This window comes from Notechis scutatus, chromosome 3 (genome assembly GCF_049901735.1).
Source record: "Notechis scutatus isolate UNSWTSFEM ecotype Mainland chromosome 3, rNotScu1.2, whole genome shotgun sequence".
NCBI classification, from domain to species: Eukaryota; Metazoa; Chordata; class Lepidosauria; order Squamata; family Elapidae; genus Notechis; species Notechis scutatus.
The window spans coordinates 53,289,505-53,309,861 of NC_142011.1; the positions used below are offsets into that span (position 1 = coordinate 53,289,505).

The 20,357-nt window shown below is 38.3% G+C and overlaps 1 protein-coding gene across 4 annotated transcripts in view; it reads left to right on the top strand.

Moving 5' to 3' along the window:
- TEAD3 (TEA domain transcription factor 3) overlaps window positions 1–16,918 on the top strand; it is a 94,842-nt gene extending 77,924 nt beyond the window's left edge. For all 4 annotated transcript variants that reach the window (XM_087959937.1, XM_087959936.1, XM_026678131.2 and 1 more), the window contains 9 exons: window positions 4,003–4,014; window positions 4,494–4,631; window positions 5,682–5,725; window positions 6,476–6,537; window positions 9,505–9,638; window positions 10,186–10,359; window positions 10,821–10,961; window positions 11,078–11,230; window positions 12,676–16,918. In XM_087959937.1, the coding sequence (XP_087816063.1) occupies window positions 4,003–4,014; window positions 4,494–4,631; window positions 5,682–5,725; window positions 6,476–6,537; window positions 9,505–9,638; window positions 10,186–10,359; window positions 10,821–10,961; window positions 11,078–11,230; window positions 12,676–12,789 (972 nt within the window). In that variant the 3' untranslated portion in view covers window positions 12,790–16,918. The remainder of the gene's footprint in view (window positions 1–4,002; window positions 4,015–4,493; window positions 4,632–5,681; window positions 5,726–6,475; window positions 6,538–9,504; window positions 9,639–10,185; window positions 10,360–10,820; window positions 10,962–11,077; window positions 11,231–12,675) is intronic.
- The last annotated feature ends 3,439 nt before the right edge of the window (window positions 16,919–20,357 follow it).

Here is a 20,357-nt window from a genome sequence, read left to right on the forward strand (position 1 = left end):
TTGTTTAGTGAGTGTTGCCCCATTTTATAACATTTCTTCCCATATTGTTAACTGGATAACTGCAATTGTTGAGTTGTTACGTGAATCTGGCTTCCCCGTTGTCTTCGCTCATCCGAAGGTTGCGAAAGCGGATCCCAAGACCCCAGGACACTTCAACTGTCATAAATACATGCCAGTTGCCAAGTGCCTGGATTTTGATCATGTGACCCATGGGGATGCTGCAAAGGTGATTAAGTGTGAAAAACAGTCCCTGGGTCATGTGATTCCCCTTTTGTGTCCTTTTGACCGACAAAGTCAATTGGGGAAGCCAGATTTCGTTAACAACCCTGTCACTAACGTAACAACTGCAGTGATTCACTTAACAACCAGAGCAAGAGAGGTCATAAAATGGGGCAAAACTCACTTAATGAATGTGTCACTTAACATCGAAATTTGCGGCTCAATTGTGGTTGTACGTTGAGGGCTATCTCTATTCTGGACCAACTGTTGCTTCTAGGTGGACATCTCCAAGTAGAAAATACACTGCAGTGATCCAGTCATGAAATGACAAAGAGCATAAGCCACTCTCTTCACTCTGTTAAGCATATCTGCATACTGATGATGCCTAACTCCAAAAAGTAGATGATCTTAAGCAGCAATTGCATGTTAATGTTAAATTGGAGGGAGCGTTGAGCCATACTATTATTATTAATTATATAACAATTATCTATAATGACAATATGTGGTTGTTAAGTTATTAGTTTGAATTTAATTATTAAGTTATTACTGTGAGTGGGTTAGGCTTAAGTTAATTTCCTTTTTACCATAGGTACAGAAACAAATGAAACAGTCATTATTCTAGCTCTCTTTTGAAAACTATTGTGTGATGCGTTTAAGAATCTAATAAGTTATTTGGCAAGGAGACCTATGCAGTGGTTGCAACTGAGGCACACAGAACCAGAAAGGAACATAAGACAGCTGTGGGTGAATCAGGATATGTAGAACAAGTTCACGAAACCAGGAACTAAGGAAACTGGGCAAGGATGCAACTGGAGAGCTTTATCCTGTGATTGCTTTCCTTTTCTTCTGTGGTTGGCTTTTTTCTCCTTATTCTGGAACTGGAGATTGACTAACTTGATCCCTTTCCCTCTGTGTGTTCTGTGTATTGTGATTTGCTGAATAAAATGTCTGAAGATGGAGCACGGAGAGTGGGGTGGCTCTAAAGGAAGCCAGAGAATATTCTAAAGTGATCTGGATTATCTTTTCATTTTTGCTGGTGAATGTATGCCTTGGAAAGAAATGAAAAATTACAAAATTGCCTCTCTCTCCCTTTCTAGATTCCCCAAGGTAGAATAAATATATTTTAATAGGATTGGGAAAGTTGTCAATGGTTGTCTCCTCATCTTTTGACTCAAAAAGAAAGAAAAGCTTCACTATTTACAAACAGACTACATTGCCTATATTTATTGTCAAAGCCCAGGTTTTCATAGAATTCAGTAAATACTTCCAGTTGAAGACTGGCACAGAAGAATAACAAAGATGTACAAATGACTTGTATGCAGTAATTCAATATAATTCTAGAGCATGTTTATCGTCATTCTGACCCTGTAGGAAATCTTCCACAAAAGTTAGAAAATACATTACCCCAGAAATGAGTTTGACAGGCTAGTCAACTGATGTCAACAAATATTTTTGTCAAATACTCTAGAAAAGCCACTGTGTACAGCACATCTTTTTTCTTATTTGTAAGCAAGAAAGGGGCAAATTTCCCTTTTCAGCTCTGTATTCAGAGTAAGCCTTAGCTGATGCCCGCTCTGGTGGCCTAGAGCTCACTTTGTTGCCTCACAATCAGGAGGCTGGGAGTTCAATCCTAGGTAGAGGCTAATATTTGGAATAGACTCTCCTGCTTCAGCAGTAGGTTGGACTAGATTGACCGTCAAAGTCCCTTCCAACTCTTTTATTCTATGATACTTGCTGTGAATGTTGTTGCCAGTGGCAAAACCTCTTCCCAGGTGGGTCATGTGTCCAAGTAAAACCAGGAAAGATCCATTTTCAAATTATTCCTCAAGTTGAAATTTGATGTTATACTGGCATCTGTGGCAGTAAGTTATACTGAACTCAGCTGCAATTGGCTTGTGAGTGGGTATGCTGGGTGGTTCATTAGAAGACAAGCTGTGTATGTACACAGTGTACCTGACCTGCCTCCCAAGGTTATTGTAAGAATAAATGGGAAGAGTATTCATACCCCAATTGAAGCTCCTTGCACAAAAGATAAGTGAGAATGAACAGAGACTGGTGATTAAATCACCTATGAACGCTCTTTTGAAGTTATTATTTAAACTTTTGGATACATATCAAACTATAGATTTGGTATCTTCGTTGGTTTTTAAAAATTGCTGTTGTAACCTTTAGGTTTGAGGGATACTTGACAGCTTTTTTACAGGATGCATGCCCAAATTAATCCTGTTGTTGCTGGTACTTTAATGTTGATATAAGGAGGATACTGGGAAGGAAATGCTGGACCTTACGTGTGCAGCAGTGCAGTCACATTGCTAAGCCATGTTGCTCCTGCATGTGCCTCTGTATGCCCGTAACTGGGGCTGTGTGTGTGTGTTCTTATGCCCAAAACAGGGCTTTTGTAGCCTGCTTTAATAGATAGTTGTCTACAATACTGCATTTCTGATTTGTTTTGAAGCGTTATAGGATGAACAAAAAGTATATTCATTTTGCAACAGGATTTACAAAGCAATTAACAATGAAGCCCTGTATATATTCTACTTCATGACAAAATGACCTTTTCAGGAATTAGCCAACTCATTAGGTACCACTACTAACAACTTGTGCCTTGGGGTGAGGGAGAATACTCAGAAAATAAACCCTCCTTTTGTAGCTGAATTTACGACATTGGGATCTACTTGACGTGATCTTTAATTTGGTCCTTGCAATTTCAGAATTGAGAATTTGAGAGTGGTCCAGTATTGATAAACTTCTCTCAGCTTCAGTTCTGGATTCTAAAGATGTTCCATGGCATCTTTAAAAGATGTGACTGAAAGGAGAAATGGCTTCACAGTCAGTTAGTCTTTAAACTTTAAGGATAGAGACAAAGAAAATATAAAAACAATGCAGAAGATCTAATGATTCCCACAATTGTCTGCATGCAAGCAGTGTATTCTTAAAAATACTAAATATTAATGTTAGAATACATTGCTATTCTTTAATATATAGCATAAAATTTATGATTATTTCTATAGTTCAGTGCTGCAGTACTTAAGCATATATGGCCTGTAAAAATCCTGGATAAGTTTTCTATATGTTTATGCTGCCATCTAGTGGTCATCCAGACTATTGCAGTCCTAATTTATCTTTTCTGTATAATCGTGCAAGGACGTGATAGAAGAGAATCTTGAGCATTGTTTTTCTTTTGCATCTGTCTAAACAGTATTACTATCCATCCATAGACCTAGACTAATTTGCAGAAGAGCAAAACTGGAAATCCTGCTCAATTTTTTGACTTAAAAAAATTGCTTATTGTTCACTTCACCTGTGAACACGAAGAACGCATCCACTGAGATCAGCATCCCGCAAGGTGGAATTTTTCACCCATTCCCTTTTAGCCAGAGTTCCCAGGATTCTGTGAAGTAGGATACATTGGAAATTGGCCTTTCTCAAGTTTAATTTATTTACATTTTCTCAAGTTTAATTTATTTACAAAGTAAAAGTCTGTGGAGATTCTCAGTCATCCAGGTCACGGTTATCCCAAAAGTGCTTTTTCAAAAGGCAACTGGATTTTGTTTTTCCTTGAAGATGGTTTGCTTCTCACCCAAGAAACTGAAGAACTTTGAGACCTGAGGAAAACCAAAGTCCAGGTGCCTTTTTAAAAAGCACCTTTGGGACAAAATAAAGCTAGATTATCGCAATACCTTGAAATCTATTATGATCATAGATATTATGCAGATTTTCCTCAGCCTTCACCCATATCTAGGTTCTAATCATATTTCTCTTTTTCTTTTTCCCTTCATGCAGGCTATGAACCTGGTAAGTAGCATCCAGACCTCTCTTTATTCTATTTCTTTTAGATATTGTATATAGGTCCCGACAAGATTTCAAAAAGTCCTTAACCCCAGTGAAATGTGAAATGATTTCTGATACTGCTAGAAAGAGAAAATTAGAAGCTGCTGTTTGGAGGATTTTAACATTACGTTAAGAAGGTGCCCTGTGGGCCTGCTTCTGTGGCTCTGCTTAAGTTGTACAGAACCAAAGAGTTTGACTGGCTCCGATGAACATGATTCCTTGAGAATCAGCTTTCTCAAAGTAGTGGCAACTATCTTATTACTTTTCAAAAGCAACTTGGATGAATGGTTTATAGTTAGCGTACGGTAGTTGAAGCTCAGAGAGAAAACTAACATATACTATAAAAGCTATCCCTTAATTTCAGGTGGTTTCTTATTTTAGCGCGCTCTCTATGTATGGATTAGCAAGCCCTCCTTCTGTTTCATTTTTATCCTATTTTGAAGGATCAAGTCTCAAAGGACAAGGCTTTGCAGAGTATGGCTTCCATGTCTTCAGCACAGATTGTATCTGCCAGTGTCCTGCAGAACAAGCTGAGTCCTCCTCCTCCACTCCCTCAGGCTGTCTTCTCTGCCGCTCCCAGGGTAAGAAATGTCCCACATGGGGATGTAGTGACATAAGCAGAAAGGATTCCCAGGAGAGATGCTCTTGGCTTATTGGAAACATGTTAGGTATTTTATCCTAGCCTGCATTAACTAATCCATCTCTGCTTTTTTAAACTCAAGTGCCATGTTTAATCACTAAGCAAGGAAGTTCTGGGTGGCTTGCAAGCATGATGGTGGGCCGGGGATAGCTGCTGCCGGTGCAGGAGCATTAGTCGGTAGGCATCACCACACAAATACAGCTGGGTAATTGGGCATGCACTACAGACTGCAGGTGGGCACATGCTATAGGGTAGTACGGGATCCCTGGGATCTTATACTCCATAGCCAGATTCCCCAGGAGAAAAAACAGCAGGAGTGGGAGTTATTTACTGGAATGACTTGTGATTTTTCCCTTCAGGCTTCCCCATTCATTTTGCTTGTGGGAAGCTGGCAGGGAAGATTGTAAATGTTGATCACGTGACCACAGGACACTGCAACCATCATAGGATCATGATCATGTGACTATGGGAATCCTAACTTCTGACAGTTGCTGAATAAATGGTCATTACCCAAGGACTACCTATGGCAATTTTGAGACTGGGAATTTTACGGGTTTGCCCCTCAAAAGCCTCCCCTCCATTCTCATCCCTTCTCCCAACATCCCCTCAAAATGGATATAAGTTTCCAGCCTCATTTTCTTCAGTGATGGTGCTAAACCAACAGATGGGCTCCTAAGATTCTTCCAAAGATCCAGAAGCTCAGTTACAGCCACTAATTCTTTCACAGTTGGCCTACCTCTATCTAACTATTATTTACTAACATTAAGAAAATGCTCTGGCTTTGTGTAGAGCACCCCACTGATGTAGCCCCAGTTTTCATCTGTCTGCTGGTGTCAGAAGTTTCAAACTATTTTAAAGAAAGTGTATAAATATTCCCCCTTAACATGCTGTTATCCAAGGTTTGGTTATAAACGTTAACATCATTGAGTGATGGCATCAGCTATTGAGAATATCTTTGACTTCATGTTTTCTGTTCTTTTTGCTTTCTCAGTTTTGGAGTGGGCCTATCCCAGGACAGTCTGGATCTTCTCAGGAGTAAGTAGGGTGGGATGAGATAGTCTTGAACAAGACTTTCGTAGAGTAGGTGTTTGAACTGTATGCTAATGGTACATTTTTTTAATGCTGATGCAAGATTATGTTTTTCAAACAAATTTGTTACTATTTTTCTAAACCGGAATAATTGAATTTTAGTTTCCAGTTGCACACAGAGATTGCTGCAACTCAAATGTGGAAGACATTGTGTGAACTCTTCCATTGTTTAAATAATGTTCCACTTAAGAAACCCTGCCCCAGCAAAGTCCACCGATATTTCCTTATCAACTGTATTACATTTATTTATGATATGATATAAAAGTACTGGAAAGTCAGTGCATTTAGACATATAATTCCAGAAATTCAGGATTATGCTGGATCACATCAAAAAGACCCATCAGGTCCAGCACTGTGCTTCCACATTGACTGGCCAGTGACTTTAAGAAACCCAACTATATGAATGAGCTAGCATCTTTCTGCCCAGTCCAATAGGCAGCAAATCCCAATGATGACAAAGACATCATCACGTAAATGCTGCAATTTTACACCCGTACCCCAATATCTGATGTAAATATGTAATCCATGATATTTATATTATGATACCATCACACATTTCATCATTTGCCTCATCCTTGCCCCTTCTGCTATTGCTCGTTTTGCCTAGCATTTGGTATTCAGAATAAAGCTTGTACCTGAGATATGCAGGTTAGAGGAAGGCTTGTCCAAATAATTTGATGTTATTTTGTTTTTCAGCATTAAACCTTTTGCACAACCAGCCTACCCCATTCAGCCACCTATGCCTCCATCACTAGCCAGTAAGTGGTTTGTCTCACTTGATTTCTCCAATTTACCCTCTTGATGCTCAACTATGCAAAACTATTTTTTCTCTCGTCCCCTGTCTCCTTTGCCACCATCTGCATGTGGTTCAAGTATTTGTTTACACGGTATAGCTATCTTCTCCCATTGCTGCTCTCAAGAACTCTTTTTTTTTTAAACCAACTGCAATAGTGAATTTAATTGGAGTAATTATCATCTTAATGAAAATGGTAGTGCCACTAGCCTGTGTATTTTGTAATTTATATACAGCTTATGAATGCAGGCTGCTCATCTAACTTACATATTCTCTAAAATAAATTTTTGATTGTCCTCAGTTCGCTTACCTGCAGGCAAAATAAAAGCAGAATCAGCATGTAAGACAATATGTTCACAGTGACATTTGTAATATACTTATACATATGGAAACAGGGCTTTTTGCACTAAAATCAAATTGATGTTGAAGGAATGCTGAGCTAGTAAGTAGAGAAACTACAGAATTACTGCTTTAGGGCTATTACTCTCAGTCTTTGACCAAAATTATGTTCTGACAGCTGGAACACAAGCTTCCTATTATGTATGTCTTAATACTACTTCTCTAGGTTGCACTTTGATGTCTTGGTTTTGTTCTATAGATACTCTTCTGTGAAATGGGATATATGAACTGGTTGAGAGCAGGAAGTAATGCAATTCAACAAAAAAAGTTAATTTATTTTATTTAATACTTAATTAAGATGTTAAGATTCTTAGAACATTCCATACAGGGAGTACCTTGGGGTTCTGTCTTAGACTCAGGACTCTTCAACATTTTCATAAATGATCTATATGTGGAGATAGAAGGGGAGCTCATTAAATTTTCAGATGACACAAAGCTAGGAGGAATAGCTAACACTTTGGAAGATAAACTCAAATTTCAGGAGGATCTTGACAGACTTGAACACTGGGCCTTATCTAATAAAATGCACTTCAGTAGTGAGAACAGTAGGTCCTACACTTAGATGAGAAAACCCAAATGTACAGGTATAGAATAGGTTATACCTGGCTCAATAGGTTGTACCTGAGAGGGATTTGGTGTCCTAATGGACTACAACTTAAGTATGAGCCAGCAATGTACTACAGCGGCCAAAAAAATCAATGTAGTCCTAGGCTACATCAAGAGAGGGATAGTATGAAGATTACTTAACGTGATGGTGCTGCTTTATACTGCACTGGTAAGACCACACTTAGAATATTGAGTCTGGTTCTGATTTTAAAAAAAAGATGCTGACACCCTCAAAAGAGTACAAAGATGCAATAAAGATAAGAGGTCTGGAGGCTATACCATATAATGAATGGTTGAGAGAACTAGGTATCTGTAGTCCAATGAAGAGGGACTAGGGGTGACATGATTTGTCCTGAAGGGTATAAGGTCTTTTGCTCAAGCAGAGTGTTGGAACTAGAAGACCTCCAAATTTCCTTCCAACCTTGTTCCAGGGGTGGACCATAGAATATGCAACTGGGATGCTACCAGTTCTGCCCGGCTCTATAGAACCGGTAGCTCTGAAGAGCAGCAGACACAGAACCGGTTCTGTGTCTGCTGCTGTTGACTCACCCGCATGCCCAGGCTGTTAACTGACCTTTATTTCCTGCTGAGGAATTCTGGGAGTTAAAGTCCTGAGTGTTAAAGTTGCTAAGGTTGAGACCCTGATCCAGAAGCTCTTGGATTCACGGAAAAGACTCTTCTGGTTTGCTCTGCAGCAGGGTGGGATGCTACCGGTTCTGCCCAGTTCTATAGAACCGGTAGCTCTTAAGAGCAGCAGACACCAAACTGGTTCTGTGTCTGCTGTTGTTTGACCCACCCGCCTGCCCAGGCTGTTAACTGACCTTTATTTCTTGCTTTTTCAACCTCAGCTGCTTTGTGCGGCACAGCTGAGGTTGAAAAAGCAGCAAAAAAGCAGTTTTTCAAATGCTGCGCACCCGCGCACAGCACTTTTCAGCTGTCCGGGCGGCACAGCATATCGTGTATTACATGCGCACGCAAAATGTAATTACCGAACCAGCAGTAACAACAGTTGAATCCCACCCCTGCTGTGTTCTGTGTTCCTCCAAGAACTAAATAAAAGCAGAACACTGACTTTTTGAATTATTATAGCAGTAAGCGAGAATTCAAGTTCTGTTTTGTACAGGGAAGTTATCTAATTCATAGTGCTCTTCATGTTTTTCCTTAAGTCTGAGATTTCTAATCAATACCTCTACTTTGTTCATGAACAACCTTCCCTTAATTTAATTTATTAGATTTGTTATGGCTGCTCATCTTGTTGGATTCTGGTGTCTTATACAATTGATTAATAATAAAAACAATTAACAATTGCAGACACATAAACAGGCAGCTTAAACTAAAACAACCAAAACGATAAAATGTATAGATACAACAGAACTCTCACAAATACATCAGTAAACCCATTTACCCCAGGCTTGGGATAACAGCAGATTTTAAAGACTTTCTGGAACCCCCAAAACATGGAGGCCATTCATATCTTTTGGGGACTGCTTGTCTAGAGGGAAAGGGCAGCAAAGAGAAGACATGCTTCCTCCATCCCACAAGATGGCAGCATATAATAGAAAGAACTTCTCTATTACCTTCCCGAACAAACTGAATGCTAATTGTCCAGAATAGAAAGGTCCAATGATGGCCACTTCATCTTTTAAGAGATAATGTGTTTCATATTGCTATCTCCTATGTCCATAGAAAGCCCAGAAATAAAAAAAAATCTGATTTTAGGGAATATAATGTAATGCAATATTATTGTAATCAGAATAACAATGAAGGGAACAGTCTCAAATTGCCTGGAAAGATTGACAAATGAACCCAACTGAATTAAACTGGCCTTGTTCTTCTCAGTGCTTAAAGATTATTTTGTCCATACTTTTCTGCACCCAAAATTTAGTTCTAAAATGTTCAAGAATGTTTTGCCTTCCCATTCTTCTAGGCTATGAGCCCTTGGCTCCTCTTCCACCTTCTGCCTCAGCTGTGCCAGTCTGGCAGGACCGAACGATTGCCTCTGCCAAGTTGCGGCTCCTTGAGTATTCAGCATTCATGGAAGTACAGCGTGACCCTGAAACGGTAACTCTTCAGAGAAGAAATTTGGTACTGTCATTCATACAGGAGGGAGGAGAGAATGATAGATCTTGCTTTATCCTACAGAATGCAACGAAGTGCCATTTTTAAGACTATCTGAGGGGCACCTGTTATTCCCACCCCATCCCAATTTCTGTGGTGGCTTTATTATGCAAGTGGCATAACACACACATTAATTTGGTCGATTGCATCAAGATCCAGAGTATTGAGTTTTCGCTCTAGCGGTATCCTGAGAGATTTGTATCATAATTTTATGCTCACAAAGTATCTGAGCTTCCATTTATTTATCTGGTCTTTTTAAAAAGTGATGCCCAGAAGTTGAGTTCCGAATTCTCTTTACTGGTTTGTGAAATATAAATGTTACTATGGCTACTTTTCATCTGCTTTTGCTCAGAGGGTAGCAATTGGCAAAAAAAAGTCTTGTGTCATCCAGGGCAAATTTATCAAGGGTATCCTCTCTTTTTTCTTTTTTTTTTTTGGGCAATGTTTCAATAGTGAACAATGATACCATCTGCTCTCTTTCCGATTACAGTATAGCAAACACCTTTTTGTGCATATCGGACAGACGAACCCCTCATACAGCGACCCACTCCTGGAAGCCGTGGACATACGCCAGATTTATGACAAGTTTCCTGAGAAAAAAGGTGGCCTGAAAGAACTCTATGAGAGAGGACCCCAGAACTCGTTTTTCCTTGTCAAGTTTTGGGTAAGAACTTCATGCAGGTTGAAGTTAAGCAAGGTCTCTGATTATTAAGTATTTCTTTACATGATAATATAGCAGACAATCTTGCTATTCTTCTTAGCTTCTTCCGGTAATAAGCTTTTTCCAGTCTCAGTCTTCCAGGAAGTTGGACCAATTTCCATAACTAGCATCCAGCATTAAAGAAGGCTGATATAATTGGGGGGGTGTTGTACAGATAGATAGAAGAAGATACCTTATCAAAGCAGTATCAAATAATCTTAATTTGGCTATGGTTTTATTCCTTTTATAGACTAGGTAGATATGACATCTATATTTGGGTGAAAGATGCTTGGACCTCAGCTGCTTTTTCCACTGTCCAACTGATCAACATGCTCTTTTAACTAGCATGAATTAGATCGCTATTCTGAGCCAGTAAGTCATTCTAATCCATGTTTAATTTGCATGAACCTCTTACTCTATTCTAGGCGGATCTGAATAGCACTATACAGGATGGTCCTGGTGCTTTTTATGGCGTAAGCAGTCAATATAGCAGTGCTGAAAACATGACCATCACAGTCTCCACTAAGGTGTGCTCCTTTGGAAAACAAGTTGTTGAAAAGGTGGAGGTGAGTCCTATGCTTTCTCTATGGGGATCAAACAAATAATCCATTTGATTATCTTTGCCAAACTCAACAGATTCAACGTTGATAGCTTTACACGATCTCTACATGTCTTTCTACAGACTGAATTTGCTCGGATGGAGAATGGAAGATGTGTGTATCGGATCCATCGATCTCCTATGTGCGAGTACATGATCAACTTCATCCATAAACTGAAACATCTTCCAGAAAAATACATGATGAATAGTGTCCTGGAGAATTTCACCATCCTACAGGTAAAGAATCTCTTTCCTCTTTCCTTCTGTTTTGATTTCTAGCTGGCCCCTTCATTTCTCACAGATGCTCAGTAAATTACTTAATCATTTCAGTATTATTGCTGCCCAGATACTAAAACTAATCTTTATAAAAGGACAAGAAGCCCATCAAGATTAATTAAATTCTCTAGGGAATCAGAGTGGTTTGTTCTTGGCTTACAGCTAGTCCTTGACTATATTTTACATGACTCCAATTTACTATGTTTTTTGTTGAAAACTGGTGTTTACTTCCACTTTTCAGCAAAAATACAGTGTGCAATGAGTTGTTTAATGGCCATGGCATTCACTATACAACCACCATGTTTGCTTAATAGCCACCACCAAAAAGATTGTAAAATTAGGTCAGCCGTGTGGGTGACCCATTTTATGACTGTCACAGCTTATGACTGTAACAGGCAGGCTCCATTACAGTTATAAGTCAAGGACTACCAGTATAATAGTTTCATTCCTTTCCTCTCAGATTTGTCTTCTTTTAGTGCTCATTATTTATTTTTTGTTTTAAAAAAAGGATGGCTTAATGATTGGCAAGTTACATGATTACTTCCTAGGACTATGCAGCCGTTGAGATTCAAAACATGATGGAGTAGTCCCATGACCTCTGATAGCACCTCTTAATATGTTCTGAAACACTTTTCTCTGTTTGAAACAGGATGTTATGAATTTATTGGTAACAAATCCTTTTAGTTTTTTTCCTGGATTTTTGCTCATTTAAAGTGCAGGTGTGCCTCTGTTTATAGGATAGCTAATCTGATGAAAGTCACTAGCTCTGCAACTCATGATTGTTCTGTGAATTATATTACTTCTCATCCACCCATACCTTTTTCTTTTTTACTGATTTTCAAAATCAGTTTAAAAAAAAACAGCCTCTGCCTGTGAGCTTACAATCTAAAAATTTCATTCAAAAGAGAAAAAGACAGGCAGGAAAAAGGAAAAAAAAGTAAACTCAGGCAACAATTCCTAAAATAAAACAGCTACTCATACACAGTCCCAAATGGATAACAGTTCAGGAAATTGACTAGTTAGTAGGGATAATTATGGTTCCGCTATACTGTAGTATCTGTTTACTGCTTTTCCATATACATTAAGCCTTAAGCAGTTCATAAGAAAACATGAAACCCAAATAAAAGTTCCTGTCAACCCAAAATGGCGCTGTAAGGGCATGAGATCCCATAAATAAGAAATAAGTGTCTAGTAAAATTGTGGAAAACATCATCCTAATGCCATCATTTAAATTGCGTTCTCTAACTTGATCTAAATTTATTGAGTTGGATAGAGGAATTCCTGCATAAATTTCAGTGGTCGTTTTTTATGCAAAATATGTTGCCCTTTCTCTGCATCTGTAACTTGACTTTTTCATTCGGTTTGACTTTCTCTGATCTCCCTGTGTGTGTTTCTTTTCTAACTAGGTTGTTACAAACAGAGATACCCAGGAAACATTACTTTGCATAGCGTTTGTTTTTGAGGTATCAACCAGTGAGCATGGAGCTCAGCATCATGTGTACAAGTTGGTCAAAGACTAAAGGCCCCTCTGGGTTGACTGGACAATTTAAAGAAGAGGGAGGAAAGAGAAGTCTTGTCAGAGAAGCCACCTCTATAGGATGCCTTGACACACATCCTTTGAAAATGAACAAAGAAAAAAAATGCCAAAAAAAAAATGACTTTCACAATCACAGATGTTTTCTACTTAGGAACATTTTAAACAAACAGAAAAAAAGCATTACAAGAAAGGATAAAGTGAAAGGAGAATTGTATCTGGAGGCAGCAGGAAGAACTGATCTTGGGGGCTAGGTCATCAATATTTCAGGAGATGTTGGTGCCAAAATCTGGTACCTCTTGATGCCTTTCCAGCAACAGAATGCTAACAGCATCTGGTGAAACAAGACTCTTGTTAATATCCAAATGTGCCTATGTTTTCCATGCCAAATTCCAGATTCTGTCCTAGTGGCTTTGATCTGCTGAGAACAATTAACATGGGCAGGCTGAAGATGCTTGTTCTAAGAAAGGTTGGGAAAGCTGATGCTGCCTTTGAATTGATCTAGTCCCTAAGGAAGATGATGATTTTTTTAAAAAAAAATCTCTTGATTCAGTCTGTGTGTAGTGCCAACATAGGGAGTTGGGACAACATGGGGAGTTGTTGGTTAATTATAAGGAAATAACTTTATTCCCTCAATACCCTGGGCATTTTAAATGCAGGATTACTGCATTGTCCCACCTCCCCACCCAAGCTGAGAAGCTGGTGGAAGGCTTCTGCTGATGATTATGACAAAAAGTGTGGCAATTTTGTCCCAGATGCTTGACTAGAAGAAATGAATAATAATAGTATGAGATTGGGGGAGGGGAAGAAGGCAAGGGCATGAATATGCAAGGAAGAGAGAGAGAGAGAGACTGATCGACTGACTGACTGACTGACTGACTGACTGGCTGATTTGGAAAAAAAAGAACGAGAACCCCAGCAAGCAAAAGAGGGTCTTAAAAGTATTTGTGGGATATTATGAATTAGAGTATGTATTCGAAGAAGGAGGGCACTGGGAGGAAAGCAGATCAGGTAATCATGAAATTAACAGTCTGACTAGGGAGATTGTGAGATAGCTGTTTAAGGCAGCGCCTTTCAACCTTTACAACTTTTTCAGATTTTGTGGGAAGCTGGCTGGGGAATTATGGGAGCTGAAGTCCACACATCTTAAAAGTTACCAAGGTTGAGAAACATTAGTATAATGGTCTAGGGAAATATTTGGGCTGGCTAAGGCTGAGTAATTTGGACATATTTCCATATGTCTGTGGGAATTTAACAACTCACCTAAGAAGCTATTTCTCTTTGTTTTTACATTTGCCTTGCCAAAAAAACATTATGGGAAAAGCACAGACCAAAGTTCTTGCTGCCTAAGCATTATTCTGGTGAGGTATTAATTTCTCTTCTGCTTCTGTGCTAGTCACAGAAAAAAGGGCAGAATCTAATGATGTAGGTACATCCCCCCCCCCCCCTCAGTATTATATAACTTTCCATAGCAAATCTTTGCAGGGTTTGCTAGTATCAAATATAATTAAGGAGATACTGAAAGGCGAAATGCAGTCCCAAGTCACTTGAAAGCGGTATTGCTTCTTGCTGAAAATGCTGACATTTAAGTCTAAGCACAGGCCTCTGATTTTAAACGTAGAGTTTAACCTAGTTGCCTTCTAATTTAGATGGGTGCTTTTAGGAATTATGTTACAGAAATAACGTCAAGATCATCATGCATGGCATCTCCAGGCCCATAACTTTCAACTATACTCTGTCTAATTATTAGCATGTAGTTTTGAGTAGTAGAGGGTTTAACAGAATGTATGATTTTTGCCTGTCCCTACCATTGAGTCTCTATCACTGAGCTTTTGCTATCTTATCCTACGGGTTTTTTACTTAAACAAAGAAGCACCTCTTCTTGTCCAATTCCTTCTGATCAATCCAGCAAGACTAACCCCTAGACCATTGACAGTAGAATTCTGATGGAGGAACTCCCAAGCAGGTACTTGGGAAAGGGGCGCACTACAAGGCAAGATGTGATTGTTGGAAAAGGGACTACAGGAGATTACTCCTTTCTAGAACGATTTGGAACGCACAGGTCAAAGCCTGCCACTATTTTCATGCTTGGGTATCTGTCCCACTTTAAATGGAGGGTTGTTGTTTTTTTTAAGGTGCTGCAAGGAGACATTTCATCACAATGAAATGTTATTTTCCCCATAGTATTATTAGCATGTACAGAAGGGAGCCCCCAAAGAGACTGTGAAAAGTAGATGGGAAATTTCAGAATAAAAAAATGTTAAAACAGATGAGTTGTGAATTTAGTTCATGGCACTGGGTCGTAATATTCAGGTTAAACTTCTGCCTTAACATTGGTTATTCCTTCTTTTTTCAAGGGGTTTTGTGCTGGGGGTGTGTGTGTCGTTTTTGCCACTGTCTGTCTGTCTATCTGTGTGTCTGTCTGTCTGAGTGGGTAGATAGTAGATTTGTTTTCATAAAATTGTGATCTGTTTTTCATAACTGACGTGGGCCTCATTTTCACTATTGGCCTGTATGACCACTACATTACTGACCTAGTACCCTTTTCACTACCTGAATGGTCAGCTTTTGCTGGAAGGACCAGATACAAAGGCACTGCCTAATTCAGTGTTTGATCAGCAGAATAAGAACGTTCCTAAGAACCTTTGAACTGTCGTTGAGTGACACATGCAACTCCAAGGTGGCAACATAAGAAAAACTGACAGAGTCATTTCCCAACCCTTTGAAGGATGTTTTAAATTCAAGTAAGATTGTGGGGTTCCCCCCCCCCTATGAATTGATTGTAATTGATTCTACCCAAGAACTTCTGGATAACTCCATTACAATGTTAGAACAAACACTCCTTTCTGTATTAAGGAGTTCCCAAGGTGGTCACCCAAATGGAATGGTACACAGAAATGGAATTTGTAGAGAACCAAGTCACAATTTGCTCAGAACTGTGCCTTATTTTGCAACGCGTTGTGTACTGAAGAGATGAGCAACATGTGCTGAAAATTCTATCAAGCAATGCCAAGTGGAAAATCATGCTTCTCCTTTTCTCCTCACCTCATGTTAATTCTGTTCTACTGTCCTTGGTAAATGGAATGTTCGAAGCACAACTTCATGTGTTGTTTGGGCAAACTGGTCACTGTGATGCCACAACCTTTGGTCCTAAATGTTATCCTTAGGAAGAATTGACTGGATAATAAATGCCAGCTTTAACATTCAGGTACGTTTTGAGATTCCTTAAGCATTTGGGGAGAGAGGTACAGCATCCTTGGTATCAAATAATAGCTATTACAGCTAATATGGGAGAAGGTAAAATCAATAGAGCCTGGGATGTTGAACCTTTTTGTTTCAGCCATCAGCATCTATAAGGACAGGAGTGCTGGTTGGTTTATATGTAGCATTTTTCATTCCTAAATGAAAAATTCTAGGAATTAAGATTAAACTTTCCCTATTCTCATTAGCTCATGTATAATAAAATAATCTTCTGTTGAAAAAGATGTGGGGAGAACAACAAAGACCTTTATGTAAATGCAGGCTCTTGTATTACATTGACAATCATCAGCTAAAGCCTTTCAGATAGGCCTCCTCTTAAACCGGACTGTTACATTTCTCTTCCTTTCTAGTCCTCCCATGCCATATTATTAGATTTTCTATCCTCAGCTTTCCTCTCCCCAGATTCCCCTTCACCCTTGGCCTCACCTTTCAGGTTGATTTATAAATGCCTATTTGGTATCCACAGATAGTGACAGCAAGCTTAAGGAAAGAATGTTAGGAATGCTTCATGAATGTTTCTTAGTTGGATATACCACAAATCTCAACAACCAACTCTCCCCCACATCCTGTGTATTTATGAATTTCACATGAAGTACTGTTTTATTTTTTTAAAGACTTTGTAAAACCTACCAGGGTTATGGTCACCATTTTTTAGAGCTCTGTCAGTCCACAATGTAAAACCATTTTTATGTATTATATTTTGTGTATTTTTTTAATCCAGTTGTGATGGGTTGTATCATATATTATTGTGTTTACTGTATGTCCATCTTCAACTAGATGAGACAGTGGAGCTTCTAGAAAGCTATGGTCTGCTGAAAACTATTAAACTTATTGTTCATGGGTTGGCTCAAAAACCTTTTTGCATGTGTATTTTTGCTTTCTTGTTTGTTCACAGCATGTTTTCAAGAGGCAGCTTTAGTCTGACACTTGATTTGATCCACATTTAGCCATAACATAATTTAACTTTGTGTTTTATATGTTCCATTGATTTCAATGGGTTTGCTTTTATATATAAGTAAGACTCAAGCTACTATTTTATCCATAATGTTCTATCAGGCACATTCTTTAAAATTCTGTGTGTATCCCATATAGGCTTCAATTTCCTGCACAAGGGGGAAAATGCACTGCATTCAGAATTCAGTTCTTGTAAATATTTACTTGTAACAAAAATGTATATGATAACTTGCGTGAAGAGATTACCGCTACAATATTCAAGTAAAGTTTTCATTTTCTGGGAATAGAGTTGTTTAACTCCATCTGGAAGCAGCCTTACAACTCAAATATTCTTTCCTTTCTAGTATCAGACTGTGCCAAAATTGTCTGTGAAGTTTACTGCAAAAGTAAAATACTGGCTGACAAGCATCTAATTGTTTCATGTCCCTCCCACCCCCAGACTCTCAAAACAAATGCAATTTACATTATTAAAGTTTCTGAATCTTGTTTTATTAATATAGCAATTACTAATGGTCTTTATTTTAAAAATTAACAGACAAGTAGAGGAAGCAGAGCATGGAAGAACATGTACAATACTGAATCTCTTGTGAATTTTTGACTTTAATTCCATAAGGGTAGCTACATTAATCTGTTGCAGCAAAACTAACAAAGAATGTTTTAACATTTCACAATAAATGTGTTAATTATGGCATCACTTCATTAGTGCAAGAAATTTCACACACACACACTTGTATATGACGGAATTAACAGCTAAAGCAAGAATACAATGGTAATTGCATGAAAGTCAAAGTGAATCTGGTTCTTGCCCAAATAAAATTGTGCTAATTCATAAACTACTTCAATAATTACAAATGGAAGATCCCCTCTCAAATAGATTTATATCAAAATAGTCACATAAAGTCACCATTACATATGGGAATACTTGTCTTTTTTAGTGTAGTCATTTCTGATCTCAGATTTTGTCATCCTGTTGTCCTTCTGCACTGTATGTGGCATGCAGAAGATAAACTAATAAATGAGCCTGTAAAAGTCCATGGAGATTCTCAATCATCCAGGTCATGGTTGTCCAAAACGTACTTTTCTAAAAGGCAATTGGACTTTCTTGGGTTTTTTCCTTGAAAACATTTTGCTTCTCATCCAAAAAGCTTCTTCAGTTCAGTTCTTTGGTCCAGTTATCTTTTGCAAAAGCACTTTTGGGACAGCCCATAAAAGTGTACACCATAATTCAAGTTCTGTATGACACTTTTTTTTGTTTGATATGGTAATGGGCAATGCATATAGGCATGCTGGCATCCACTGTGTAAATTATGGTGTAAAATAAATGCATATATTTCTGCACTATGTATTCGGACAAAGTTGATAAAGACATTAGAATGACTGCATTCAAATGCTGTTTCACAGTTCATTCTCACTGCAGGCCCCAACAAGTATTCACACAAGATTTAAAGTGCCTTCACATGTTCTTCTCTTACTGTGATATATGTCCTCCTCTGCAAGCAATATCTCTCCGAATTCCACCTAAGACTAATGAGACAAGCTTTACCCAAAAGAATTAATCAACAAAAGTCAAGGACTCGAAACAAAGACAAAATAACATCAGAGTTGTTCAGTTGTCTGAGGCAATCTATTGTAAATAAAATGGTTATGGAACAACAAAACTTTTAACAGCGCCAGGGAATGAGAGTTGGACACATCTGCAATACATCAAAAGATTTTCATGCTATCTCAAAGGTCTCAACAGACAAGGATTTTTCACTTATTGCAATTATTAAATAGGAACATAATTGTAATCTATCTCACAAATAGCCTGCATCTGCATTACCATCCTATCTCCATCTCTCTTCCTCTTTCCCTCTCATCCCAGTTTAAACTCTACATCAATCCAACTATTCTATGATGTGTATGATGAATCTTAAATTTAACCTAACAAGACCAAGGGAGTTGTGCTTGACAGAAGGGCACTGAGAATGAATGCAGCATATAAATTTTAAAGAGGAAGCAGCAGGTGAATTTGTGTACCTTCTGGAATATTTACTGAAGATAGGGAAATGATTGGAGAGCTATTAAGGCATGTGCTGGGCTAGTAGAAAGGTGTAAGTAGTGGGCTGCTTGTTGTCAGAAATGAATGCTTATCAAACGAAGCTAAAATGGCTGTGTATAAGAATATGTTATATGGAAATAAATTTTGGATAATTTAGGAAAATCATAAAAGTACTTGAAGGTACACTAAGCCAGTTTGGTGTGTAGAGGTTAAAGTATCAAGTTAGAAACCAGGAGACTGGTATTCTAAACCCACCTTAGGCATGAAACTAGCTATATGACCTCTGGCCAGTCATTCTTACTTAGCCCTAGGAAGTAGACAATGGCAAACCATTTCCAATATTTTGTCAAGAAAACTGAACTGATATGTCCAGAGTGGTAGTCAAGATGATTCAAAGGAACAAGCGATCCCTCCACCCATATAAGTTGAGTGGAATGGGAATAGAGCACCTGAAAAACATGTGTGGTTAAAAGAATAAAAATCAGGACCAGGAATAAATAGGTACTGAATGAGTGTGAATTGAATACAAAGAGATTGATCAGCAAGAATGTGAGGCTTTGAGGTATCTTAGTCACACAGAGGGAATGTATTTGAATTGCCAAGCAAATCTATAAAGGAAGGGCGAACATGTTGAGAGGAAGAAGAAACTGAGAAAGATGTTGTTGGATGGAACTGGTGAGGTCCTCAAAGGAGAAATGTTTAAGCAGCAAAAAGCAAAAGGTAGGTGGATCTGTTAAGTATGCAGAGGGAAGCAAAGATGTTTTGCAAGGTTGAAAGAAATGAAGACATGGAGTGAACTTCCCCATTCTCTTAGACTGATAGAAATTAAATAAAAACTTTCCTATTTATTTTTTTTTGCTCACAATTGATCACTTTTCACTTTTGCATAATGTTACTTATTCTGAAAGGAAAGAGCACCAATGGTATGTATGTGTGAAGCTCAAAAACCAATTCTATTGATTTCCATACAAAAATCTCAGCATACTTTATGGAAGAGAAGACATGTTCTCAGAAACCAGAATAATTATGTTGTTGAATGCATTGCTTGGTATATGTGTATTATTTTTGAAAGTATATATTAGACATTCAACATAGTAAAAGTAACAAGTAGCAATGTAAAATAAACTAATGAGTAAGTTAAAAGAATCAGTCATAATATAATGAATACCAGACTATGCCAGTACAAAATGCTTTGTATTCCATTTTATGGTAAATAAATCTTTATTGTAGTTGGCTACAAGCTCGGTGAGATCTTCTTTTCATATTTTTTCTGCTATGCAGCATTCAGGGATCCCCTA